Source organism: Pestalotiopsis fici, assembly GCF_000516985.1.
Source record: "Pestalotiopsis fici W106-1 unplaced genomic scaffold PFICI_Scf_1, whole genome shotgun sequence".
Taxonomy (NCBI): Eukaryota; Fungi; Ascomycota; class Sordariomycetes; order Amphisphaeriales; family Sporocadaceae; genus Pestalotiopsis; species Pestalotiopsis fici.
The window spans coordinates 2,767,247-2,794,529 of record NW_006917091.1 but is presented as its reverse complement, the minus strand read 5'-3'; the positions used below and the strand labels follow the sequence as shown (position 1 = coordinate 2,794,529).

The 27,283-nt window shown below is 51.2% G+C and overlaps 7 protein-coding genes across 7 annotated transcripts; 5 read left to right on the top strand and 2 right to left on the bottom strand.

The window, feature by feature from the left end:
• Window positions 1-249: 249 nt before the first annotated feature.
• Window positions 250-2,262, top strand: PFICI_00847 (uncharacterized protein; the record flags this gene model as incomplete). Its single annotated transcript, XM_007829428.1, has 1 exon — window positions 250-2,262. The coding sequence occupies one exon, from the start codon at window positions 250-252 to the stop codon at window positions 2,260-2,262; it is 2,013 nt and encodes a 670-aa protein (XP_007827619.1).
• A 722-nt stretch (window positions 2,263-2,984) lies between these two features.
• Window positions 2,985-5,269, bottom strand: PFICI_00846 (Acetolactate synthase catalytic subunit; the record flags this gene model as incomplete). The annotated part of the gene is made up of 4 exons (XM_007829427.1): window positions 2,985-4,735; window positions 4,793-4,860; window positions 4,920-5,024; window positions 5,106-5,269. The coding sequence occupies 4 exons, from the start codon at window positions 5,267-5,269 to the stop codon at window positions 2,985-2,987; spliced, it is 2,088 nt and encodes a 695-aa protein (XP_007827618.1).
• Window positions 5,270-8,604: 3,335 nt separating this feature from the next.
• On the top strand, window positions 8,605-9,885 carry PFICI_00845 (uncharacterized protein; the record flags this gene model as incomplete). Its single annotated transcript, XM_007829426.1, has 1 exon — window positions 8,605-9,885. The coding sequence occupies one exon, from the start codon at window positions 8,605-8,607 to the stop codon at window positions 9,883-9,885; it is 1,281 nt and encodes a 426-aa protein (XP_007827617.1).
• A 203-nt stretch (window positions 9,886-10,088) lies between these two features.
• PFICI_00844 (Glycerol-3-phosphate dehydrogenase) lies at window positions 10,089-11,411 on the bottom strand (the record flags this gene model as incomplete). Its single annotated transcript, XM_007829425.1, has 1 exon — window positions 10,089-11,411. The coding sequence occupies one exon, from the start codon at window positions 11,409-11,411 to the stop codon at window positions 10,089-10,091; it is 1,323 nt and encodes a 440-aa protein (XP_007827616.1).
• A 2,376-nt stretch (window positions 11,412-13,787) lies between these two features.
• Window positions 13,788-18,490, top strand: PFICI_00843 (uncharacterized protein; the record flags this gene model as incomplete). The annotated part of the gene is made up of 2 exons (XM_007829424.1): window positions 13,788-14,017; window positions 14,077-18,490. The coding sequence occupies 2 exons, from the start codon at window positions 13,788-13,790 to the stop codon at window positions 18,488-18,490; spliced, it is 4,644 nt and encodes a 1,547-aa protein (XP_007827615.1).
• Window positions 18,491-21,261: 2,771 nt separating this feature from the next.
• Window positions 21,262-21,585, top strand: PFICI_00842 (uncharacterized protein; the record flags this gene model as incomplete). Its single annotated transcript, XM_007829423.1, has 2 exons — window positions 21,262-21,310; window positions 21,365-21,585. The coding sequence occupies 2 exons, from the start codon at window positions 21,262-21,264 to the stop codon at window positions 21,583-21,585; spliced, it is 270 nt and encodes an 89-aa protein (XP_007827614.1).
• Window positions 21,586-26,476: 4,891 nt separating this feature from the next.
• Window positions 26,477-27,283, top strand: PFICI_00841 (uncharacterized protein; the record flags this gene model as incomplete). The annotated part of the gene is made up of 3 exons (XM_007829422.1): window positions 26,477-26,510; window positions 26,587-26,932; window positions 26,986-27,283. The coding sequence occupies 3 exons, from the start codon at window positions 26,477-26,479 to the stop codon at window positions 27,281-27,283; spliced, it is 678 nt and encodes a 225-aa protein (XP_007827613.1).

Sequence of the window (27,283 nt, the reverse complement as noted above, 5' to 3'; positions counted from 1 at the left end):
AAAAGTTTATTCTCAGAGCCCCAAACATTGCCGCGAGCTTGACCTGAATCTCAGGCGCAGTTGTCTCGTTTCGGAAAAAGGCTAGGCAAAATCTCTGACTATTGGGCATCGCCCATCGTCAATTGTTTTTTTTTCCCCTTCCAAAGAACACCTTTGCTTCAGTAAGTCATTGGTCCCGACTCGTAGAGTATCTCGCACTGAACATCTGCAGCATTCAAGTTCTTTACTCGTCTATATATGCAGACAAGGATGACGGGTGGTCTTGATAGGCTGGAGAAGTTCTTCAGCTCTTCCCGGAAGAGAGAAAAGGATGTGCCGCAGAGGAGCGTGCCATTGAGGGATTTCGACTCTGTGCAAACAACAAGTCCAGGAACGGATGCCAGAGAAACCACCGTCTTTCCTTCGCCATCGTTTCTCAAGCCAACGTCATCTCGTATGCAACCGCGGGATGAGGCACAGAATGGCAAAGACAAGGCGAGATCGCGAAGTCTTCCCGACGTGAAAAAGTCTATAAGAGGACAAATGTCAGGTATCAAGTCTCTGGATGTTGAGAGAAAGACCAGAAGTTACGAGCCTAGACCACAGTCCATTCCCGAGATACCATCAACGCCTCCTCATCTTTCAGGTTTCCGCTTCCCAGAAGACTCACTGTTCCGGTCCCCGAAAACTCCTGATACTTCCAAAGGCTCGCCAGGCCGCAATGACACGAGCAATGATGCTTTGGAGTCGTCAAGGTCGGACAAGGACGGCCACCAATTGCTGGATTGGTCTCCCCGGCGTATTTCTCTCATGTTCAAACCCAACGAGCTGTTGTCCATGAATCAGAATCTTGGATTGGCCTTGAACCATGAAACCCCAGAGGACAAAACATTAATGCCGTCGCCAATGTTTGCGGTGCCTGAACACCCACCCCCCAAATCGCCCCTGCGAAGAAAAGGACTCAAGACGCCTCCGAGACCGCACACTGGACAGCCATCGAAAAGCCAGCCATGGGACTTTTCAAAGTTCCCAAGACAGTACTCTGTCATCAACTCATCCATGTGCCATACCTACTCCCCGCCAACGTCAGATAGTGAAGATGACCAATCAACTATTGTCACCATCCGATCAAATATCCATAGCAAACTAAACGCGGATGTCAGCTCCAATAGCGACTTATCGCCAAAGTCGCTCGTCACCAAAGGCCAGCAGCCCACGTCGGTTTCTGGACACAAGACTTCACGAGAAACCTGGGGCGTCAGGCGTGATGATCCCAACCTGTACACCTTGGATTCCAATGGCAGCCCCATACCACGTCTACATCTCGACAAGACAACCAATGCGTCAGACTTCATTGAGACGAGTTTTTCAGTTGTCAAGAAAAGAATCCTAGAAGAGCCCACCATCAAGGACATATATGCACTAAGTGACGAGGATATTTTCGAGGCACGGCCGTTCACACCACCACCTTCCTACCCACCCCCTCCACCCCCTCCCCCTCCCAAAGATGAAGTCCGGGTGCGCATTCGGCGGAGGACGCTCACCACCTCGACCGTCGTCGCCGTCGCCGCCCCTGCCCAGCCGCGGCGCGTCCATGCCGTCGACCCGACCAGCGGTGAAATGACGCCGCCGGAAACGCCGGTGGACCTCCAGTTCCTGGCGCCTCTGCCCGCCGCGCGCCACTCTGCCTGGGAGCTCGGCGCCCTCATGACGGCCGGCATCGCCACAAAGTTCAACTTTGACTTGATCTACCTCATCAAGGTGTGGCCGAGTAGCGAAGGGAGTCGCCGCCAAGCGTCTTTATCAAGGACTGCTTCTTGTGGCGCAACACCACATCATTCAGTAGTAGAGGTCAACAAGGGGAGTGGTGTGCTGTGTGGCGCTCCATCTACAAGAGCGGATATCTGCACACAGTACCTCGCAGCGTTTGGCCTGGACCAGGTCGGCGAGCCCTTGCAGATCCAGGCTCACGTGCTGCAAACGGCCCTGCAGACGGATAGGTGGAGCGAGCTCGACGACCCGGCCGGTCCCTTCAGTCATGGCTGGGCGTGCTCCTTGGCCAGCAAGCGAGCCTCGGTCCGGTCTCAAGATGTGGCCGACAGAAAGTCCATCATGATGGGGGGCGCAAAGAATGCTGCCAACCGGGGCGTCGTGTTTGCCGCTTATTCGAGGCGGCACAATAATACGGTACTCCCGAGGGAGTCACCGAGTACAACAAACTTCCTGGCCGAGCTGCGCGATGATGCAGAGAAACTCGCCAAGTTGGTTCTAGGAGATTACTGATGCGGTGTGAGGGCTGGCGATTTCGATCAAGACACGAACGGAGTGGGAGAGAAGACACGGGAGAGTATTGAATAAAGGGCTTGATATCCTGGACCATGAATGAATGCATGTTTTGCTTTAGCGAAGAAAGAGCAGATGGCAGTGGCGTTATAAAGAAGGGGCCAAAATAAATAAATCGTTAAAAGAACATTGACAACCAGAATATTGATGATGCTGTGCTTCCTTCTACGACAAAAGCGGAATTGTAAGTTGCAAAACAAGTATCCTGCTTGACCATTTCAAATGCCGAGGTTGATGTTGGTATTTCCAGCTTGCGCTTCACTCTTCACATTTCGATCAGAATTTGGAATAAAAAGCTCCCGTTTATTTTTTCCGGCCACATTTCGCTATATACAATTCCAAGATGCCATGTGAGAGCGAACAACTCAAAAGAATCAGAACAAATTAACCTCATACGCCATATGCCCGGAACAAAATTCGATGCTATGGGTGCACAAGCCGATGCCGTAAAAAACACTTTTTTGGTATTTTGGCGACCATGAAAATCCTCCCGTCACCCTCGTCCGTGGTATACATCCGCCCAGATATGCGAAAAAGCTCGACGACAAAACGATAAAGTCGCGATAACACATATCTTTCTCGACCAAAAGCCAAACCCCTTAGGATAGCAGAGCTCAACTTGTCGGCAACATTAAAAGCAGTCAAGATTCAGAGTGCTCCGCTTAGCCGTGGAGGCCACCGGTTCTCTCCCGCATCATCACTCTTCGCTTCTTGTCCTTCTCGCTGTCCCACACCAAGAACTCGTGCAGACCGCAGCCGGCGGGCACCATGGGCAGGACGGGAACCTTCTTGTCGGTGATGACCTCGAGCAGGGCGGGGCCATCAGACTCAATGAGCCACTTCAGGGCATCGACAGTGTCGTCGGGCTTGATGAGTCTCCGGTGCTGGATGCCCATAGCATCAGCCAGCTTCATGAAGTCGGGGTTCTTCTGGTGAGTGTGTGCGTAGCGGTCCTCGTAGAACAGGTTCTGCCATTGCGTGACCATACCCTGCTCCTCATTGTTCAGGACAATGACCTTGACGCCAATGTTGAACTGTGCTGCTGTGCTCAGCTCGGTCAGAGTCATGTTGAAAGAGGCATCACCGTCAATGTCAATGACGAGAGCATCAGGACGGGCAACCTTGGCACCAATGGCAGCAGGCAGACCGTAACCCATGGTTCCCAGACCTCCGGAGGTGACCATGGTTCGGGGGTGACGCCATCTGAAGTGCTGGGCGGTCCACATCTGGTGCTGGCCGACACCAGTTGAGATAATAGTCTCGTGCTTGCGGTCGTTGGTCAGGTTGCTGAGCTCCTCAATGAGGGTCTGGGGCTTGATAAGTCCGGCTCTCTCAGCCTTCTCGTAATCACCAAGGGGCCACTTAGTCTTCCAGGCGTTGATCTTATCGAACCATGCCTGACGATCCGAGATGGCCTTCTTCTCAACCTGGGGCAGGAGCTGAATAAGGTTGGTGGAGACATCACCCTCGACGGCCTCGGTGGCTTGAACAACCTTGTTGATGTTCTTGGGCATAATCTCAAAGTGGACGATACCTCCGCGGCCCTCGGCAGCAGCGGCCTTGGCACCAGGAGCAAACTTGTTAATGTTCAGAGTGACGCGGTCGTCGAATCGTCCTCCAAGGGCAATGATCAGGTCGGCCTCCTGGACAGCCATGTTGGCGTAGGCGGAACCGTGCATACCCAGCATGTGCAGAGACTTTTCGTCGAGCTCGTCAAATGCACCTAGGCCGTGGAGGGTGGTTGTGACGGGAATGGACGACTTGTCAGCCAGCTCCTTGAGAAGAGCAGGGCCATCGGGCGAGGAGATGATACCCTGACCAGCATAGATGACGGGCTGCTTGGCGTTGTTGATCAAGTTGGCAACGCGACGAATCGACTCGGCATTCTGTCGGCGGGTGACCTCCATGGCAGCGCGCGAGGCGGCGCTGGGAAGGGCGGGGAGAGCAGACTCGGTGGGGATAGCTCTCCTCAAGACGGCGGCGGTGACATCCTTGGGCAGGTCAACCAGGACGGGACCGGGACGACCGCTGGTGGCAATCTCGAAAGCCTCGTTGATTCTCCGGGGAAGCTCGGCAACGTTCTTGACCATGACGTTCCACTTGGTGCAGGCTCTCGAGATACCAATAACATCAGCCTCCTGGAAAGCATCGCTACCGATGGCGCTGGTGACGACCTGACCGGTGAAGACAACCATGGGAGTACCGTCAGACAGGGCATCCTGCATGGGGGTAATGACGTTGGTGGCACCTGGGCCAGAGGTGACGAGAACGACACCAGGCTTGCCAGATGCTCTGGCGTAACCCTCAGCCATGTGTCCAGCACCTTGCTCGTGTTTCGGGAGGATGAAATCGAAATGTTTCGAGTTGTAGATGGCGTCGAAGACGGGCAGAATGGCACCACCAGGATATCCGACTGTGACTCATGTTAGTTGATGGCCGCTATGCAAGTGCATAAATGTGTTTCGCCTACAGATGTGCTTGACACCTTGCCTCAGCATCATTTCGTGGAAGATTTCACCACCAGTCTTGCCAATGAACCTGCCAAACAATGGTTAGCTCGACATGCACAATTGCGGCGGGGTGACGAGACAACATACGACTCATCCATCTCTGGTTGTCTGGGGTTGACCAGAGGTTGCACATGGCCTTGCGACTTGGCATCTGCCGTGTTAAAGGCCTTTGAGGGCGATTCTCTTGCTACGCTACATTCCACGGTGTCAGTACTACAAATTGGCTCGAATTGGAGCGACAGCGATGTCGGACGAAAAGGAGAGAGCACGTACGGAGAAGAGGTTGCCGACGTGGCCTGATTCCTGGTACCAGCGGGAGTCTTGTGAGTGAGCTTGGCAGCAGCAGTCGCCGGCGAGGTGCTGAAAGACCGCTGTTGGAATCGCGAGTTTTGAGCCAGAGCCTTGACGGCTCGGCTGGCCTGGCGGGTACGGAGCATGTCTGCGGCGAAGGAGGATGGGAGACGAAAACGGCGGAAGAGGGATCGAAAGAAGGCTGTAGAGGGTCGAGATGGCTAGTCAACAATCTCGACAGGATCCGAAAAGTTGTTTAATGTCTCCCAATGGAATCCCCTTGAACCAATGCTTGATCAAAAAAATGGGAGATCGAGGAAACAAACAGCCAGGGACGAAACAATAAGAAGATCATGAACGGGGAGGTCAAATGAGTGGTGTCGAGAAAATGGGCCCAGATCCGACCGGCAATCGGGGCTCTGATTCACTGAAGCACTAAGAAAAAAAATTGAGGCTTCGGGAGAATGTGGGGTAAGAGGAGCCAAGCTAGGGAACATGTAGGGCACCTGGAGCCAATAACAGCGCAGCCAATGCAGCAAAAGTGGCGATATCGGCTATTATGTGCGTCCTCTGTCGCTTGTCAGAATTGTCTTTTCGCAGTGTCTAGGTCGGCGCAATCCAAGGGTCTTGCTCCTGCGCGGCGTTTCTCCTCCATTTGATAGTGGGATCTGGCCGAAAGTGTGTAGGTATCGTAGTAAGTCACTACGTTGACACAAACTTTTTTTTTTTTTCACACTGACCAGATTTGCCAAAAGCCAAAAGGCTTTGTTAGGGAGCACCTCAAGTCTTGAGAGCCTCTTCATGGGCATCACTCATACGGATCTTGAGGCGCTGAAACTAACCAAGCTGTATCGGAGTATATACCATCAGAGCGTCGTAGTGAACGCCTGTCAACCCACCTGTTATAGCGGTCTAGTCTGCATCAACAACCACCAATACTCCCCCCGCGACCTTACATGCTGACATGGTTGCGAACCAAGAAAGTCCTCAGCCATGCAGCAGCCACTGACGCGTGCCATTGTGAGAGCAATGCAATGCGAAACCGGCAGCTCGTGGATTCGTGGTAAATATGTTCAATGCTTGGGTTTGCAACCGCACCCTGCTGTTGTCACTGCCCACAGTTCTTTAACCCCCCAAATATAATGACAGGGCGCCAAAGGGCGCTTGAGTTGCACCGAGACTAATACTAGTCCAGCCCGAGGTCTTGTGCCCATGTTCCCCGCCATAGGACTGAAAGACACTTGATTGCTGCTTGGCATCAGTCTACTTGGTGGATGCTCGATGTGGGCGAAACATTTTCGAAACCTTGCGTTGACAAGTCTTGGCATATGAGATCCAAATAACCAGACTACCAAGTATGGCCGGCCAGCTACTATGTCAAGTGCGCCTCAAACTCGTTATAGTGAATTTATCATGACCAGATGCTTTGCTTACCGTTCTCGAAACCGCAACATCATTCGAGGTATAGTGTAGGTGACTCACGTGCCCTCCCTTATTCGGCGTCAGCACCGACAAAGTGAGTAATGCCTGATTACTTTCGTGAGCCAGTAAATTGTGAGCGTAAATTAGGTGGATCACTTGCTGCTATCAGCCAAGTGGATTGCTGTATACGTGGGTGGGTAACATGATATGAAGCATGTTACGAAGCACGACTTGTCTCTGATAATGGATATTGCTATATTTTCAGATGGTTATCAGACTTGTATTAGAGAATATCATTACTGAAGTACACCGGATTAGTCGCGCTATAGAATATATTGGTTGACGTGTCTTTCTGCTGATTCCATAATGTCGGATCCATATATTCTAGAATATGAACCTTTGGCCTTGAATACCACCTAGACGGTATTGGTGTCCTCTTCAAGTATTACTCAAAAGCACAGCTTCCAAGGGTCTAATAAGGTTTCCCCTGGCATGAACCAGACTGATTATGGACAATCATACTTGTATCCAAGCACTGCGTGGCAGAAAATAAAGTTCTCACAAACCTCAGTGCCTACATTAGTGATGCACCTGCCATTTTTGTCATCGAACTCTCATTGCTTGCATAGAGTCGACTACAAACGAGCAAAGACTGCAATTACTCACAGCTGAATTCCAGAAGAATATCTTCGTTTGTTTAGGTAATTCGAAAGACCAACACAGCTTTGTCCGTGAACTAGAACAATGGCTTATTATACCCTCTTGTTGTCTCGGTCTCTTTCTTTTGCGTTTTAGCTAACAGAGGTTGGCTGGATGTATAAACGTGCCATCAACCCATCTTAGACCTCAGAACATTCAAGCTGAACAAGATAGCAGTCTCACTCAGGGCAAACCATATTCTAAATCGATCCAAGTTCATTCAACTTGCTCAATCCGGAACAGACAGGCACCTAACAGGTAAAATGTCCAAGGGTCAAAATCTTGCAGAATCCGAGAACGCATGGCGTGCGTTGAACCAAAGAAGGGTTCAAGAGCAGGAGGCACGAATTGTCGTTCTACGGGCAACGTTAACCGAAGAGAAAACCAGATGGGGTGAACTACAAACGTGGGGATCGCATGAACTCACCGACGAACTCGAAAACTCACTATACGATTGCCAAACCCGAATGCGAGACCTTGCCGGCGAGATCAGTTGGAGAAGAACGTACGCAGAAGAATTGAGAAGGAAGCTCCGGGGAGAACCCGAGCCCGCTACCCTGTAAATACTAGCGAGGTAACTTTATACGACTTTTTGACGGTAAGTACCTGGGCAATTCGAGGCGAGGCAGAAGAAAATGAATATTCTCATATTTTCTTCAGGCCTGTTGAATTATATAGTTAATTAACAATTTTATCATTGTATCTGTTCTGGGTCCTCTGTCCATCGTATTGCTGCCAGACATGAGAGCACTCAAAATGTTGCCTCAGACTTACGTTACTTACTGCTTGGAATAACACAAGAAACGCACGCTTACAATCAGTTGCCCTCAAAATCACAACCACAGATCATCTAGACTCACTGTACTATTGCTAACAGTGTCGTTAAATCGAAGTGACAAGAAAGACCTAGATTATAGAAAGCAAAGATGATTTACAGCGCCAGATGGGGGTTAATTTAAAAGAAAAATGAAATAAAGAAACGGAAATGAAAAAGTATATCAATTCTTTAGAATATTTCTTTGGCGTCGCGAGGACAAGAACGACCCAAGTAATGTCTCAAACATGAACTCGAAAGGGCTTAGCATGTCCGTTGGGGCCATTAGCTGGGCCAATTAATCAGCATCACCAGGATGCCAGGATAACTCAGTATCATGTTACAAACCTGCCGCGCGGCCGTCTCGGCTATCTGATAGCCATCTATATCTGAAAGAGTGTGATTCATTTCATCTCCCTCTCGCAACTTATTGGTTGTTATCCTTGTGACCCATCTAGAGTATAGTAATAATACACCTACGATCGTCACTTGAGACTCGATATAGCCCCACCACTCCAGCTAGCTTCCGCGTACGAGATGGAGACAATGGCGGCACCTGAGCAAGTCAACTCTTCGACTTGCTGTCTTGTCCGGGCTGAACAGAGTGCCAGCCGGATCTGGCAGTCCGTGACAGCTTCACGCACAAGTCTACACCGGTCTTCTCCAGACCAACTGCCTGCCTCGAGCATCCCGCGGACATCCCCGGAACGCCTCGCGCAGGCATCGCCCGACTACCATGGGCCGAGGACCGCCACGACGGTGCTCTACCTGGCCTACGGCTCGAACCTGAGCGCACACACCTTCCTCGGCGTCCGCGGCATCAAGCCCATCTCCTCGATTAATGTCTCGGCCCCCGGGCTCGATCTGACCTTTGACCTGCCGGGGTTGCCGTACTCGGAGCCGTGCTTTGCCAACACGGCGCTCCGCAAGATTCCCAAGCTCCCGCTGCCGGGCGACCCCCCGATCAAGCCGCCGATTGATCTGCCCCCTCACGCCGAGAATATCTGCACGAACGACAAGTCGGGCGGCGTAGAGGCGGGACTAGGAGGGGGAGGACCCGACGTCTCATTCCCGGCACTGCCGATCCGGCGGCCGACCTGGAGCAAGGGCCTCTACGGCGTCGTCTACGAGGTGACGGCAGCAGACTACCGCAAGATCATCGCGACCGAGGGCGGAGGCACATCCTACGCCGAGATTGCGACGCTGTGCGTGGCGCTGCCGCCCGCCATCCGGGTCCCCGAGCAGCCCCCGACGATACCCGACACGAAGCCGTTTCTCGCCAAAACCCTCTACGCGCCGCGGCTGCCCAACAACGCGGAGCCGCCCGTCGACGACGACAAGAAGTGGTGGCGGAAATTTCTGCTCCCCGTGCGCCGCGCCGAAGCCGACTATGCCCAGCCCAGTCTGCGGTACCTGCGGCTGATCCGTGAGGGCGCCGCTGAACACTTTCTGCCATTCGAGTACCAGCAATACCTACAGCGGCTCGAGCATTATACGATTACCCGGCGTAAGCAAGAGATTGGTCGATTGCTCTTCTCGCTACTGTTCCTGCCTCTGCTTCTCTTGCTTGTCCTTGTGGGCAAATTCGTCTCGGACAAAGATGGCAAGCATCCTCGATGGCTGGCGGTTGTCATGGGCGTCCACTTTAATGTGATGTGGATGAGTTATGACGCTTTCTTCAAGGATACTTTTGGTGATGGAGAGCGGACCATGGAGGACGAGGAAGATGATGAAAATGATGTGACAAGGTCCATGAGCAGGAGAAGTTGGTGGCACACGAGCAATGGGGCGACGGGCGAGAAAAACCGTCTTCTTAACGATTGGTGACACGCCGTGTTATGCATCTCTGGAACTCGATTGGAAATTATGATTATTAGGCAAACTTTATCATCATTGCTGCTATACCTCTCTAAATCATGACCCATCCTGTATAAGTCTATTCCGAGTTCCGTTCCACGAACTTTGATTTCACAAAACTCCGTCCAGCAGTTCCTCGATACTAGAAGATTCCGGCAAAAGAATATTCACATCTAGTCGTCCTGAATCAGAGATAGCAGGTCAGTAGTGGGATATTTGCCCTCAATGATATCCCTGACGGCCGTGAAAAGAGGATATTCCTTCTCGAGGCCCTGCTTCTTAAGGAAGCTGTACACCTCCTGTGCAGTGGATGTTCCCTGAAGCTTTTGACCATTGAGCTCCTTGGCTTCAATTTCTGCAACGCTAACACCCTGCTCGACTGCCATCTTTGCACATCGAAAGTTTCTTCCGCTGCTGCAACTTGTGATGAGATCGGCCACACCAGCACTCTCCACGGTAAAGGTGTCGGGGTGTACTGTCTCGGCAAAGAACTCCTTGCCAAACTTGAGCATCTCACAAAGACCGACTCGGATGATTTCAGCCTTTGCGTTGTCACCCAAGCCCTGACCAATGACAAAACCGGCAGCCAAGGCGACAATATTCTTCAGAGCTCCACCGAGCGATACACCAGCCACATCCGACACCATGCGAACGCGGAAGTAGGGCCTCTGGAACAGGGTCTTGAATGTCTCGTGGTCGAGGGGAGGGAATTCGACCGGCACGGGAGTCAGCCTCGTCTTGCTTGCTCTGCCGCGTGCGTCTCTGTGCTGCATGTCCGCAAGGGGAGTGATGCTCAGTTCGGCGGCCTTGTCTCGAGGCCCATCCCGGCTAGGAGTGTGTGTGCGACTAGGCGTCTGTGTTCGAGGCGTCGGGTTGCGCGAGCTGTCCATCGGCGGGGGATCGTATGCAATGGTCGTGCCGCACCATTTCTCCGCTGCAATTTCGGATGCAATGTTGGCGCCGCTGAGAGCACCACAGTATATGCCCAGACCGTCTCCGATCCACTCCGAGAAGAGAGCGACACCCTCGTCAGAGACTTCAACACCCTTGATGCACGAGATACCACGGGCGAATGGTAGAATGTGCCCCTTGAGCTGGCTCGACACACGATGAATGAATTGGTGGGGCAAATTGAAGATCAAGATGGACGAGTCCTTGGCGGCATCGACCAAGGAGGGGTTGGCGATCAAGTTGGCGGGCAGCTTAATGTTGGGCAGGTACTTGACGTTCTCGTGGCACTTGTTGATCACATTGGTGAGCTTCTGGGGAGCGTCGCCCACAGCCGGGTCGTAGTGCGGCGAGTCCTTGGGAATAGTGACCTCCTCTTCGTAAACCCACATCTGCACCTCCTCCTCGAAAAGGTCTGAATGCTCCTTGGTGTTCTCGGCAACAATCTTTGCGACGGTAGAGCCCCAATTGCCAGAGCCGATGATGGTCACCTTGTGTCGCTGCTCGTACTTTTCGGCGCTCGCGGGGGTGAGAAGTCCGGGCGCCATCTTGTAAGTCGAGATCGTAAAGGTCCGGATGCGCTTCGGTGTTTGGTACTTGGGGTTTCGCTGGAAACTACGAGGACGGAAAAGAGGTCTCAAGCGCAAGAGCATATGCATAAATAAATCGTAGAAGTGGACAAAGGGAGAGGAGAATTCAGACACGGGATGTTGATTTTATGTGGGATGTCTTGTTCCCGAATTATTATGGATAGTTGGTATCTTGCACAAGAATTTGGTAGTCAGTACATCGATAAGGGACAGCTGACCGAGGAAGCCCGTGGTCGGCCGGTCTGTCCTGGTGGTATACCTCCCCGCCATCAACAAGTCTTGTGCTGCCACAACATGGCGGCAAGCAGTGCACTAACCTAGCACATCCCACCATTCTGTGGCTGTTGAGACTGGGATCTTCTTAGGGGGGTGACGCAAGTGGTAGAGGCAGAACCGTCCTGGAGTTGACCGCCTGCCTGGTAGGGCGAGACAGAGATCCAACGAAAAGGTTCGAAGAGCGTTGTGCCTACATTAGGTAGGGGAATAGCGACCGTTGGAGTGGCAGACAGCGGCAAAGTCCGAGAGTTACCGAGGAGATGAGAAAAGATCAGAGATATTGCCACCATCTCACAGGCCAGACATCTCGAGATACGAGGAACGAGAATCGAGTATCGAGGTCAAGAGAAACGGACTTTGATAAACATGTGAAAGTGGATATAAAGAAGTGCCGAATGAACATTCATATTTGTAGTGCATCGGCTCCCCCAGCGAGCATAACTGCACATTGTTTCTTAGCTGGTGAGCAAACCATCATGCCATCACTCGATGCTTCTCGTTCGATTTCCTTGACAATAAGTCAAGCCAGAGGATGTGGCTTGGGCATTGGCCATTGGTTTGACACCATTGTCGGGTGTCAGCCTGTGAAACGCAGAAAGTGCCCGTCGACCTCGCTGACCGGCTCGCTTTCTGTGTGACAATTCGCCAACCAAAGTCCTTACCATTCGAGCTATTCTAAGAAGGAGGGCAGCATTTTATCAAATTCCCAGCGCATGGCAGGATCCGACGAGCCTCATCCGGCCGGGCGATCAATCAGGTTTACAACCCTGCTCTGATATTCAGGAACCGACCTGACCGGGCAATCAAAACCAAACCATGCTTTTTTTTCCCGAGACGCGGCTTTTGGATTCCTCTGCAGGCTGACGGCTTGTCCTTGGCTTGCTTGGACGGCGTCTGGACTTGCAAGTCTCGCGTACAAACCCTGCAGGTTCGTGATTAGCAGTGTCGTTGGTGGTAGCTTAGCAGAGTTTCTTAGCTGCCTTTGACCTAGAGCCTTGCTGGGGGAGCATGTGGGACCACGCGGGTTGACTCCAGTCCTTCCCCCGTGGGATTGCTCCAGAGCCCAGTCTTTTACCAGTGACGTCAAGAAGATGACTCCAGACTCTGCGAATGCCCCGCATTGAGCTCGGGGCTCGTCTTCTCGAAGAGTTGCAACCCGGGAAACGGAGCTCAGCAATTGGCTGAAACCTCGTGAGAAATGGATCTCACTCCTCGAAATTTTTGTTGAAAGCGGGCAGCAGCCATCATGGTTTACAGTTGTTCATCGAGGGGAAGACAAGTCATGTTGTCTAGCTAGGTCCAGGCGCAGAATGCCAACGACTATCAGCCGCTAGTCTGCCCGTTGACTACTGCTCATTGGCTTCGCCGATTCGCGTCGTGCATATTGGGATCCATCACCAATGCCGCGCGCAGGAGAAGAACCACCTGTTGGTGTATATTTGTGTGTTTTCGATGCTGGATAATTCCCGCTCTTCCCCCATTTTCCATGTTGTCCCATGCAACAATGGGCTTGGGTCAATGTTTGTCCAGGGGCTAGAATAACAAGCTGGGCTAGGTCCCATGTGCACAACTGTCTCGCAAACCCAACCGGAAGTCACAGACATCCATCCCATTCCATTCATCCACCCCTGCTGCTGCCATCTCGTACCGTACTCTGTACCTACCTACCTACCTACCTTACTTAGCTGCCGCTTACTTGCTTGCCTTGGCACCCGACGGATGCCATCGTCGATGACGAGTCCCAAAAAGAGTACATTAATAAAGTTCCTGCATGCTGCCCGCTCCCAAGACAAGCTGGCATCGTGTCTCTTCACCGCTGACCTGACCTGACCTGACCTTACTTTACCTTACCTGACCGGCCTGTCCTCCCGGTCGTTGGGCTTGATCCTTCTCTCGGAGAGCTTCTCAGAGTCTCTCCGCCAGCCCATTGTGTAGCTCACTTTCTTTCTCGATCAGCTACATTCCTTACTGTGCAAAGACCCAAGTATTCTCGACTCCCTTGTCTGCGGCTGCTTGACGATCACGGCGACCACACATACCTGAGCCGGCAGAATCAAGATGGCTCCTAGAACCATGACCTCCAACGAGGTCTACCTCCTTCCTTTGAAGGACAATGGTGCTCCCGACGTGCCCGGCGAGTACATCTACTTGGCGCCGAAATCACAGGCGCCCATTACTATCCGATTCACCATTGAAGGCACCTCTTCCATATGTCGGCAAGGGAGCCTTTGGGTCAACATTCCGGAACAAGGCTCCCCTTTCCAGAGAGACTCCTTCCGAGAATACAAGTAAGACGGGTTCCCGTTCTTTATGGCCAATATTCGTCGCATAGACTGATACGTATTAGGCTTGATCCTGACTTTAATCGCACTCTCGAAATCTCAATCCCTATCCACGATGCTGGCGCTTTTGCCTACTATGTTACCTACGCCGAGCTGCCCGAGCTGACGACCGAGCTCGACTCCAACAAGTTGACCTCTTCCGAGAAGAAGAAATCACCTCTCTATTACATTGATGTGGCGCCGCGGCTGTCACTCGATGGCAGGCCCCTGCCCTTGCCTGCCTTGTCCCTGTTCTCCGTGATTAGCAAGTTCATGGGCAAATATCCCACTGATTGGGAAAGGCATTTGCGTGGAATTAGCGACCGAGGCTACAATATGATTCATTTCACACCACTCCAGGTTCGCGGAGATTCAAATTCACCATACAGTCTCTACGACCAGCTTGGCTGGGACCCCGACTGTTTTCCAAATGGAGAATCAGATGTTCAAAAGATGGTGACTAGCTTGGAGAAAAATCATGGACTGCTTAGTCTTACAGACATTGTGCTTAACCATGTCGCCAACAATACCAAGTGGCTAGAGGAACATCCTGATGCGGGTTACAACTTGACCACGGCACCGTGGCTGGAATCAGCCTACATTCTGGATACCAAGCTTCTTGAATTCGGTTTCAAGCTTGAAGAGTTGGGATATCCAAACGAGTTCAAGTCAGTTGACGATCTTGTCAAGGTCATGGATGGCATCAAGAAACACGTTGTTGCCGAAATCCGTCTCTGGGAGTATTATGCACTCAATGTTGACCGAGACGTGGATGCTGCTGTCGAGGCGTGGGCTGCGGGCAAGACATCTGCCGCCGCCGATCTTGACCATCTCAAGGATGCGAGCCTCAAAGACCAGGCCGAATACTTGCTCGGCAAAGGACTTCTTAACAACGATCGCTTAGGCGAACGTTTCTTTCGACGTATCGACCCAGAAGTGGCGGCTGCGTTGGCTGCCACATTGTTTGGAAAGTACCGTGGAGAGGCTGATGAGTCGACAATTCGCGCCAAGCTTGTTGAGATATTCGATGCCGCAAATGTCCGGTTTTATGACGAGTACGACAAGGAGATTGGAGAGATTCTTCAGCAGCTCTTCAATCGCATCAAATATGTTCGCATAGACGATCACGGGCCAAAACTTGGACCTGTGACCCAGAAGGACCCTCTTATTGAATCTTACTTTACCAGATTACCTCAAAACGAGACTACTTCCAAGCACAAAAAGCAGGACTTGGTGCTGGTCAACAATGGTTGGGTTTGGGCTGGCAATGCTCTGATTGACAACGCAGGGCCTTTGTCTAGGGTTTATCTTCGCCGTGAGGTGATCGTCTGGGGAGACTGTGTCAAGCTTCGATACGGCAGTGGGCCGCAAGACAGTCCGTTTTTGTGGGAGTACATGACCAAGTACGCGCGTATGCTGGCCAAGTACTTTGCCGGATTCCGTATCGACAACTGCCACTCTACTCCAATCCATGTGGCTGAACATATCCTCGATGAAGCTCGCCGCGTTAGACCGAACCTCTACGTTGTGGCTGAACTTTTCACCGGATCCGAGGAAATGGACTATGTTTTCGTAAAGCGACTAGGAATCAGTGCGCTCATTCGAGAAGCCATGCAAGCCTGGAGCACTGCGGAGATGAGCAGACTTGTCCATCGTCACGGTGGCCGCCCGATTGGGTCCTTCGAGGTGAATGACGTCTCCAAGACGGGTTCGCAGAACCCAGGAAGTCCCCCTATGAGTCCGGGTGTCAATGGTGCGACCACACGCGAGATCGTCAGGCGGGTCCAAGCAGTACCCATACAGGCACTGTTCATGGATTGCACACACGATAATGAAGTCCCTGCGCAGAAGAGAGATGCCCGCGACACTCTTCCCAACGCAGCTTTGGTCAGCATGTGTTCTAGTGCGACTGGCAGTGTCATGGGTTACGATGAAATCTACCCGAAACTCGTGGATTTGGTCAACGAGACGAGGCTGTACACATCCGAGTCCTCGGAAAAGGCAGTCAAGGTTGGCGGTGGAAAGGGAGGTATCGGCGGTGTCAAGAAGTTGCTCAACCAAATCCATACTCTCATGGGCATGGATGGCTACGATGAAACTCATATCCATCATGAAGACCAGTACGTCACAGTGCACAGAGTCCACCCAGAGTCGAGAAAAGGTTACTTCCTCATTGCGCACACTGCTTATCCGGGCTACGGCAACGGCAACGGAGCTTTCAACGCCGTTCACCTGACGGGCACTAAGGCACGGCATCTTGGAAGTTGGATGCTCGAGGTGGAAAGTGATGAAGCTGCTCAGAAGACTGTGCTTGAAGACAAGAAATACCTCAAGGGTCTGCCCAGCCGCGTAGTTGATGTACCCGGCATTCGCATGGAAGTCAAGGGTGACGAAACTATCATCACGGTCCGCGACAAATTCCCTCCCGGTTCCATTGCGCTGTTTGAGACCTGGATCCCCGCTGCTGAGCACTCGGTGGGATTGGACAACTATGTCACCTCGGGAGCAAAGGCTGCCATGTCCGAGCTAGACTTAGTAGATCTCAACTTCCTCCTCTTCCGCTGTGATGCAGAGGAGCGTGATGGAAGCGATGGCAAGGACGGAGCCTACGATATTCCTGGACACGGCAAGACGATATATGCCGGTCTTCAGGGCTGGTGGAGCATCCTGAAGGATGTTATCAAAGACAACAACCTCGCTCATCCTTTGTGCCAGCATTTGCGTGATGGACAGTGGGCCTTGGACTACACAATTGGTCGCTTGGAAAGGGCTAGCCAACAAGACCACTGGAAGGGGCTTGCCGTGCCAGCATCATGGTTAAAAGAGCGCTTTGACGCAATTCGAAAGGTTCCAAGCTTTCTGTTGCCACGATACTTTGCCTTGGTGATCCGAACGGCATACAAGGCAGCATGGGAACGTAGTCTTGAGCTGATGAACGAGAACACCCGCGATGGCCAATGGTTCCTCCAGAGTCTGGCCATGGTTAGCGTCCAGCAGACCGGAATCGTCAAGTCCGGCTCATTGTGGCCGTCAAAGCTTGTCCCTTCGCTGGCTGCTGGTTTGCCCCATTTCGCTGTGGAATGGGCTCGCTGTTGGGGTCGTGACGTCTTCATCTCTCTCCGTGGACTTTATCTGGGTACAGGCCGCTTTGAGGAGGCTGCAGAGCACATCTTTGCTTTTGCCAGCGTACTCAAGCACGGAATGATTCCCAATCTCCTGAGCAGCGGAAATCTACCAAGATATAACAGCAGAGATTCTGTGTGGTTCTTCTTGCAGACGATTCAAGACTATGTTCGGTTCGCTCCAAACGGAATTGATTTCCTGAAGCGAAAGGTCAAGCGCCGCTTCTTGCCATACGATGATACTTGGTTCCCTTCAGATGACCCCCGCGCCTATTCCACTGAGAGCATCATCCACGACGTAATTCAGGAGGCGTTGCAACGTCATGCCTCTGGAATGAAGTTCCGCGAAGCCAATGCCGGCCCCAGTATCGATGCTCAGATGCGTGATGAGGGCTTCAATATTGAGATTAATGTAGACTGGTCCAATGGCATCATCTTTGGTGGTAATCAGTTCAACTGTGGAACATGGATGGACAAGATGGGTGAAAGCGAACGGGCAAATTCCAAGGGTATCCCAGGAACACCAAGAGACGGCGCTGCCATTGAAATCACTGGTCTACTCTACAGCACCTTGAGATGGGTCGCCAAGCTTGCTTCGGAGGACAAGTACCCGTACAAGGGAGTGAAGAAGGCCGACGGCTCAGAGATCACCTTTACCGAATGGGCCGATCTTGTCAAGTCGAGCTTCGAATACAGTTACTACGTGCCGACCGACGCAGCAGATGACAGCAAGTATGCCGTCAACTCGCAAGTCGTCAATCGCAGAGGTATCTACAAGGATCTCTTCCGCTCGGGCAAGGAATACGAGGACTACCAACTTCGCCCCAACTTTGCCATTGCCATGACCGTTGCTCCGGATCTATTCGAGCCGTCACACGCGTGGGGTGCCCTCCTCTTGGCCGACAAGGTCCTCCGTGGCCCAACCGGAATGGCAACATTGGACCCCAGCGATTTGAACTACCGCCCATACTATGTCAACAGCGAAGACAGCGATGACTTTGCGACTTCAAAGGGCAGAAACTACCACCAGGGTCCAGAGTGGCTCTGGCCAACAGGTTTCTTCCTCCGCGCCTTGTTGAAGTTTGATCTTGAGCGTCGTCAGGGCAGCCAAGAGGGTCGTGTCGAGGCCTTCCAGCAGGTCACACGGCGCCTTGAAGGTTGCAAGGAAATGATCCAAAGCAGCCCATGGGCAGGTCTGCAGGAACTCACGCAGAAGAATGGCGAATACTGTAGTGATTCGAGTCCCACCCAAGCATGGAGTGCCGGTTGTTTGATAGATCTCTACATGGATGCTGCAGAATACACAACCAGAGCCTGATGTACTGCTGGCATATGGTACATAGATAATTAGATGGTTCAAGAAAATGGGTCGAGTTCTAGAGGCTCAAGAGCGGCCTATTCGGTAGGGCCGATAGGGGGTATAGCATGACAGTAAACGAAGTTATGATCAATTGGAGTTTATGAGTTTTGACCTGTTTAGCTTTTATTATCCGTGGTCGTTCTGGGATGATATCGTCCGATTTAATTACATAATTTCATTAAGCATCTGGACTTGAATAGGAATTTGTGAGATTGCGGTCAGTCAAAAACAGCAAGTCATCCAAGACCAAGTCCCGTATCATGATCCCGCAATCTTTACATGTGCCAACACATAAGGGCTAGCATAATAGGTCACCTAGTCATATAATCTTTGATATCGCACGATTTTAGTCCTTGTAATATATCCCAGACCGGAAGATTTCAAGATGCAAGACCTGTCGCATCACCCTCATCTTTCAGTGTTTAAATTGGAATTATAGATGGACAGTAGACGCTATTTTTGTTCCAAAGATTAAAACATTGTTAATTACATAATACTCTGATGGACTTGACATGACGAGTGCCTTTACTCTTCTTCGAGCGCGGAGATTGCCAGAGCGAGCCTGTTGATAGTGAGGAGAACGAACGAGGATTTGGGATGATACCGTGGCTGAACAATGAGCAACACCGAGGTCCTTGAGGAGGTGCGTAGTGAACAGTTTAGGAACTCTGACACTACTAACCAAAGAAGTGATTAGAATGAAGAATTATTATTGTTATCATGACGAAATGGTGAGACCGGTAAAGGGCATGCCATGTGGAATTCTGTCTTCTTTGGAGGCGCTGAGCGCCCCTTGACTTGCATGGACGTTGCAAGAGCAGCGGCTCATAAACTGGTTCAGGTCTAGACACACGAGGCTCAAAGGACTCGGCACGAAAGTCGCACCCCATAACGGGTGGATAGCGTCGGTATAGGGGTGAGAGTTGACGTGCTACATGGCCATGTGCCGTTGAGAGTATTTTTGGGCTGGACTCTTCCCCGAGACATTCTCAACTAGAACCACGTGGGAGGATCGTATCAGAAAGCCTTGGAATTTTTAGCTTTGAGGAAAGTAAAGACAATCGGGATAAAAGAAAAGGCGAAAAAATAATCGCACCTTATCATGGCACGATAACTTTCAAGGGACAATAGCTCCGAAGACTCAAAGTCTTTGTATAGGGGAGCAAAGCCGATTGGGTCAAATCTAAACACGGACTGATCCTATCTGTGGCTTCGGTTTTCCCTTCTAAGTGACCGGTTGAAGGGACAAACCAGCCATCGACTAGCCGGATATTGAACCGCTAGATCTTTCCTGGCTCGGGAATACAGACCATCACCAGTGATGAGTTGTCTTTTCGTTTCGTGATAGTTCTCATGGGTTTGGGGCCCAACTTGCCATGGTATTCATTTTCGCTGATCTCGCGATCGAGACTCGTCGGATGAAGTCTATTTGGCAGCGGGCCCAGATTATACCGGTAGAAAGAGGCATGTCTTCGGTATCGACAGTCCAATACAATGGCCTTGTGTCTGCCACACATGCTGCGTCCTCCCGTGAAGCATGGGTATCTCTTTGCTATTGACCCCTGTATTATGTCGCAAGGAACTGCCGTCGACCCTTCACGCGCGCTCGGAACCATAGTCTTCTAGATAATCGTCGGAGGGGAGACGCCATGATCTGATCTTCCTGGTTGGCTTGGAGCAAACATACGTAATTATGAGGCGATTGAGGTTGAAGGCAAAAGAATGTCTGACACGGCCTATTTCGGCGTGCGCCCACGCTTGACAACGCATCTTCTACCGGTGTCAATGGCACACCTAGTACCCGTTGGCCAACGTCCCTGTCGTTTGAGGTCGTCTCTATAGGGTATGCCATGATTTAGTGCCTGCGTCTATCCGTCTTGGCATGCTAAAAGCAACGGCCCCCTCAGTGCGTCTCGGTGGTGAGTCCGGGTCCCAGCCCGTGGCCAATGAGCCGCTCGCCCAATGGCACCTCTCGCTAAGTACTGCGTTATTCGGGGGAGGCTCTGAGTTGTCCAAGGCTGGAGTGCGAGAAAATACCCCATGAACCCAAGGCCGGGTTCTAGCCTTTGGCAATGTTTCCGTATCAGGCAACCGTAGCGATAGTCTGACACGGAAAGGCGGGAGGGCTGTATCTTCTGTTTGGCCAGATGTGACGTTCACAAGATATACTATACTGACTACCTGGAAGCTTGTAGGTAGTACATGCCGCCAGGTTCATGATAGGCATCTGGACGTATATCATCAAGTAGAAGCACATATCTACGAGGCAGTCAGTCCATGACACCTGAACGAGCCTCTAACACCTGAAACAACAAGATACCGCATCCCACAAGCTATACGCTTGAACAGTTGAATATGCCTTGCCCCTAAATCGAATAAGGTTCAGAATAAGCAACCCGACGGGAGCCGTATAATTCTTTGTTGCAATCGGGAACCCGGAGCCAGTTAAGCGAGAGCACCCAAGCACTGGGACAGTCTAGATACTGCCAATGCCAGTTTTTCTCTCGGAATAATAGGCGCAAAATGGCCGCACAGGAAGAGGCCAAGGTCGACCAGTATCGTGGATTGGATTCGTGTGGTGTATAAAAACATGTTGATATCCGTCCTCGAGTCGCTTCTCAGGCATTCTCGAGTAGAGAATTTCGCCATCCTTAATCAGCTTCAACACGTCACGGAGAGAAAACTCATGACAAGCATTCTCTGAGACACCTCACGACCAATACTTTAGCATGTCTCCATCTAGCAAGAAGTCCAAGAAGGCCTACAGTAGTTCAACTCGTGAGTTGCCCCCAGCAGAGCGATTCCTCCATGTCTTGGTCTGATGCAGTGCAGATTCGAGCTCCCACGTTCCTGTATCATCTGCCGTAACTGAGCAGTGGGTTCACACCCAAGCCGTCGAAGGACCCTGGGACAACATTGCCTTTGCAGCGGGCACATGGCCGAGCAACGTACAGAGCAGCAGCACATATGCCGAGTCTGTGCAAGCTAGCCAGGGCTCAGTGAAGCATAGCCACAAGCATGAACATCATAAGAAGAGTGGTGGCAAGAAGTAGAAACGACTGATTCGTCTCTCATGTCTGAAGAGGCAAGGACAAACCATAAGTCTCATTGGCAGATGTCTAATCTGCTGCTTTGCCTTGGTCGATTGATACTATAAGCTGGAAGATTCGACCTTTTGGGATCCCTCCTTTTGTTCCAGGCCGAAACGAATGGTAGCAAAGATTCAAGTCTGTTAGGCGTACTGAAGGATACATGGCCACTGTTTAGCTATACACTTGTGAGCCGGCCTATCTCGAGTAATTGTACTTGAATAAAGTATTAATCAAACTGAATACTATATTCTGAAAAGAAAACTGAGGTCTCAGCTCGAAAGGTCAAACCTCTGTTCTTGATTTTCATTTCACGTAGTTCACCGGCACCAGAGTCATCACTGAGACCCATTGGTATTCTGTAGAGTGCCATAATATGTTTGATGCATCTGACCTCCAGCCTTGATTCGAAAAAAGATACTCGAGGCTGGATTCGAATGCAGATAACATGTGTCATGGATGAGTGGTTCCCGATACCATTGAGGATGACTGACGTCCAATGAGACTTGTGATGCCTTGAGTTTGCATTGCTCGAAACGATGGCTCCGGGAATCAGTACTAGAAGGCTGTTAGGCCTTGGGTGACGAGCAACCGTCGTTATCGAATTGGTGATCAGAAATAGCCACATTGTCGTGGGTATTGTTCGACAATTGATGGTTTCTACTGTCGCATTACCAACAGGTACCATGGCCGTGGAATGGGGAGGAGCGGTCATTAGCGCACAATATTGAAGCAGTGGATTAGCAAGGTCCAATTGTCCGATCTATTGTCGACTGTACTCTGTAGATCAATGGAAACGTACAGATGATCGCTTCCCATATGGAGCACATGTATTCGCTAACATGCATGCTTATGCCCGGCTAGTCCGGAGGCCCGGCAGTACGGTTCAAGGTACGAATCGACTTGTTCGACCATGAATAATATGTTAGTATGTATTGCCAGTGTAATATGGCAAGCTAAACCACCATTCCAACTGCTGATGCCGTGTTGTTCCATGATGAAAAGACTGACGGCAATGAGTCGTGATTGGCACAGTGGAATACAACGGTGCAAGATCTTGCAGGGGTGGAGTCCGCAGCAGCCGGAATTATTAGTGGCCGCTGAACTGCAGAAGTGTAGGGGTTGTATTGGCTTCAACGTCTTTTGCGTACGAATCGTACATTGCAGTGAGCCAATGGTTGGACATGTAGCTCGTCTGCCAGTCTTGGGGTATTGTCATTTGGCCGCGTATACTGCTTCGGACGTGAGGTGTATGGAGTCATTCGGTGCAATGAACACGGCAAGATCGGGAACGGAGGTCCCTTGGTGCGTTAGGTTATGATTCGTCTGTTGCTAGCAGAGGCCGTTGGTATGGGATGGAGAAAGAAGAAAAAAGGTGTTGGAAGTGATGCAAGCAATGAATACCCAGCCAGCGATGGCTAGGATTATCATCCTTTGTCATCCCACGATCTCCCATGTCTAGTAGTAGTACTGCGTCCATTGCAGGTCCCCTGCTGTGTTCAATCAACGAAGCGCGAAGGGTTGGTTGTGTTCAATGTTGTTGGTAACCGGGTTCGGTCTTTTCTCTCTCTCGAATTATTAGCGACAAGATGCTGGGGTCCTACCGAGCAGAGTTTGCACCTTCCTGCCCAACATGATTCTCAATTTGCAGCAATGCCGAGGACATTGTCTCGCCGCAATATTTGCATAGCATAAATGATACAGAGCATAAACACAAAAGAGGTTATTCTACTGAACTCTAGATGTGATTTCGTTCATTCTTGGGCCGGTACACAACACGTTTGAGTAGATGTTTGATGATTTCTGCCAAAACTGAACAAAGCAAACAATTACCTACAACAAAACTATTAAACAATGAATACCGTGGCCATACCGCGTAACACGACACGAAATCGTTGAAAACTCTGCATGACGTCAAGGCAAGCGGAAATTAGCAGCACCTCGAGCCGGTCCGGGGAAGGAATTAGTGATTTCAAGACATGGAAATTTTCTTTCTTCTTCTCTACTGTGTGCATGTTCCAATGGCAAAAATGGGTATCCCTGGGAATTGGGTGCCGAGAGCCGCTGTTTTTGGTTTGCTTAGCCCCTGATGTACCTACGATCTTAGTACATTAGGCCTGGACTTGGATTGCGTTAAGTTACCAGCTCCAAACACCGGCCTCGCCGTTCACTGTTAATAAGCTTCTTTTCTTCGACTTTTTAAGCATGAAATCACCGACTTGGATCCAGGCTGGGGCAATTGTACTATTGAATCGAGGCATGTCGCCAAGATGAGTCCGTGACTTCCGCTTACCTGAGTCTGTAACCAGGTGTAAAAATCAAAAGGCCATGTCGCAAGGTCGTATCGTATCCAAGACTTGCAAAGGTTGGGGTTTTAAGGCAAGATCAAAATAGCCACATGTGTTACCGCCGAATGACCTGGGGTAGGACAAATTGACTTTTTTCTGATGGAGAGTCTGGCCAATGCAACGGGGGTCCTCGAGACGTTTGTTTGCAAGGAACATTTCAGAGGTATTCCTGGAAGCTTGTCCGTTCTGTACGGGAATATGCCGAGTCTGGTGGGCTGACCTTGTGGTACCTCCCTACAAGTAATATAGGTCCCCATTTCTCGTTCCTTCACAATCAATCCCATATATATTTGTTACCTTGTCATTATTCCATCGCGTCGGTCGTCCCTCGCGTGTCAGTCAGATGCGTTGCCGGCATGTGCCATGCATTCTCACCCTGCCCTCGCCTCGCGTATTGTAATGAGCGTAGCATGGGGGGTGACGCGTATTATTATCGCTCTCTCTGCTTATGGCTGGACCCTCCCCCGTCAGAAACCTGGACCAGCGTTTTGCTGCTGGTTGAGCCTCTTTTTCTCCAAATTCCCCCTTCTCATTACGAGCTTACCAGTTACTTCGGCCGCGGGAAGGAAGCTGCGCTATTGCCATGCTGCATACATTAGGTCTGATCCAGCCACGATAAGATCTGGGTTCCTGACTGAGGTACCCAAGTGCTGCCTCCTACCTAATGTACTAAACCACTACAAACTAGACGGACAGTACAGGTACGGTACTCGGGCAAGGGGGTGGCCAAACTTCAGGTGAGGGTAAAAAGGCACGGATGACAGGCGGCCGGAATGGTTTTGCTCACCTCTGTTTCGCAAGTGCGGGACAGCCATTTCTGGCTTGTGTAGATCAGGAGAATACTCATTCATAATAAAAATTGAAAAGCAAGAACAAGACTGTGTTTTTCAGTGAGTAATAGTGTGTATCACAAGAACAAAGATGAAGCTGTCCGTCGTGGTGAATTGACCAAAGAGCAGCAAAAATGTCCTGGCTGAAAGAGTGTCTGGTGTGTGCACTGCGTGTTTTTGGCGAGATGATGGAGGGACAAAATGATGGACCTAAAATGCATTTTCTCAGGTGCAGTGTGTCCACGTTCCAGCGCCGATTGAAGCTTGTCAAGGCCCGGTCAACACCCAGTGACTTGGCTGAACACATAGTTGTCTCTGCCAATTCCAACCTTCCTCAAGGTCCGCCACCTTGGCCACATATGGGGTCAACTCTACTTGACAACAGGAGGCAAGGGTAAATTGTACCGTTGATAAATAGAAACGAGTGACGGCAGCGTTTGCTACCTCTATCTCTCCCTGCGAATACAGCAAAAGTGAGTGCTGCTTTTACACTATTATTGCATTGCAGACCTCAATGAACAGATACAGTAGATGCGCCTGTCAGCATTGACGAAACCCAAGTAAATCCTTGGTAGTGGGTGTACCCTAGGTAGGGGTCAAGGGTCGTGGTGCTGTCCAGCGGGTTACTTTACCGTTTTTACTTTACCCTTTCAAAGTACCTTGACCATGCAGTAGGCTGTGGAGGGTACTTTCATGCATCTAGTCCATACATACAGTGGCTACCTACCTACATTACCAGTGCCAGACAGACAGACCTACAGTGGCCCCAGCATCAATCAGCACGAGCAGGTGCACTAGGTCGTTCCCAGCTTGGCGCCAATATTCCGCTCGGCTGCCCAGGCCGAGTCATCAGCTCATCTCATTCACCAACACGGTCGGAGGCCCAAATTGAAAGTTCAGCGTCTGTCTCTCTCTCGCTTTTTTGGCGCCGTGCTGCATTCTTTCTGCCTGTCCGCCTACACTGCAACTCTGTTCTGGCCTCTTTTTCTCTTTCTCCCTCACTGTCCGTACCCAATCTCCCCCAGGTACCGCCAAATCGCCAAAACCCTCGACATTCGTTTTATCTGGCGACAAACAGACGAGTCCGACTGCTTTTGCACTTTCTCCTTACCCCAGTCTGTCTTGCTCTGGCATCTGCAGCAGAAACCAAATTACCCACCAGCTGCCTCGCCGCAAAGTCGATCCATCTCGCGGCAGATCACCTTGCGCCAAGACATACCGTACACATTCCAGCCAAACTCCGACGCCCGACTTGCCCTTCCACCCCCCAAGGACGCTCGCTGTCTGGCATTTCCGCTGCTTCACAGATCCAAACGCGACGGCACTCAACCACAAAAGCGACTCGACGATTTCCACCTTGTCGCGTCTTTTGCGTTTATAGGTTTTTCAAACGACACTTCTGATCGCCTGCTCTGCGCGGGTTCTAGTCCGATAGTACCCATACTCGCTTGCGGAGGGCCCCGGGGGCTTCCAGTGCACTTCTCGCTGCTGTGACTTGGAAACACAGCACAACAATACGATCGCCGACAGCGCACCAGTTGGCATACAGACCAAGAAGTCGCCAGGAAGATTTGCACTGTTGGGACAATTACTGCGCACTGCCAGTCTCGTTGACCTCTTGCATCGCGCCTCATTTTCCCGCTCTTGCCGGATCTTGAATCGAATCTCCCAACCATCATGTGTATGGCTCCCTACCCCAAGTACCTTATTGGTCCCAAACTACCTTGGAGCTATAACACCATGTCGTCTGATGTTTGCAAAAACCCCTTACTGACTGTCCTGTTCAGCCGACCCAACAACTACGGTAGTGCCTTTCTCGGCTCTGCCATCATGTGCAGTTAGCTGTGGTCCTCTCTACGACGCAAACGGTGCTTGTGTGCCACCAGCTGCAGCGACAGCAAACGCGGTTGTCTATGATCAATGCTTCTGTAGCTACAGTGCTCTCCAAGCGTTCAGTTCAACTACCGCCGGTGTGTGCGATGCCGCCTGTACGGGGGAAGCCGATGGGCTATCAAGTATACAAAGCTGGTTCACGAGTTTCTGTGCATCGGCAGCAACAGCAACAGATAGTTCGTCAACATCGACCAGTACCAGCTCGAGCAAGGGCTCTAGCAATTCAGGTGGAGGTGACTGGTCAGTTTCGCTCCAGGAACTTGTAGCGGAAGTGGGTCTAACACAGCACACAGGATGTCAAATCACTGGAAATGGGTCATCATGATCGTCATCGTCGTGGTCGGCATTGGCGGCATCTGGATCGGCGCTTGCATCTGGCGACGCAAGTATCTCAAGAAGAAGGATCGCATGTACGAGCTCGGAAAGGGTCTGCCCAGCACGGTTGCTGTCAATGCTCAAGGAAAGCTCGTTGGACCTGGAGCGAGGACAAGCGACCAGCCGGGACTCTTCATGTCCGGCCCGGGCACGGAGGCGGGAGCTGAGAAGCCCAAGAAGGAAAGGAAACGCTGGAATGTCAAAGAACGAACATGA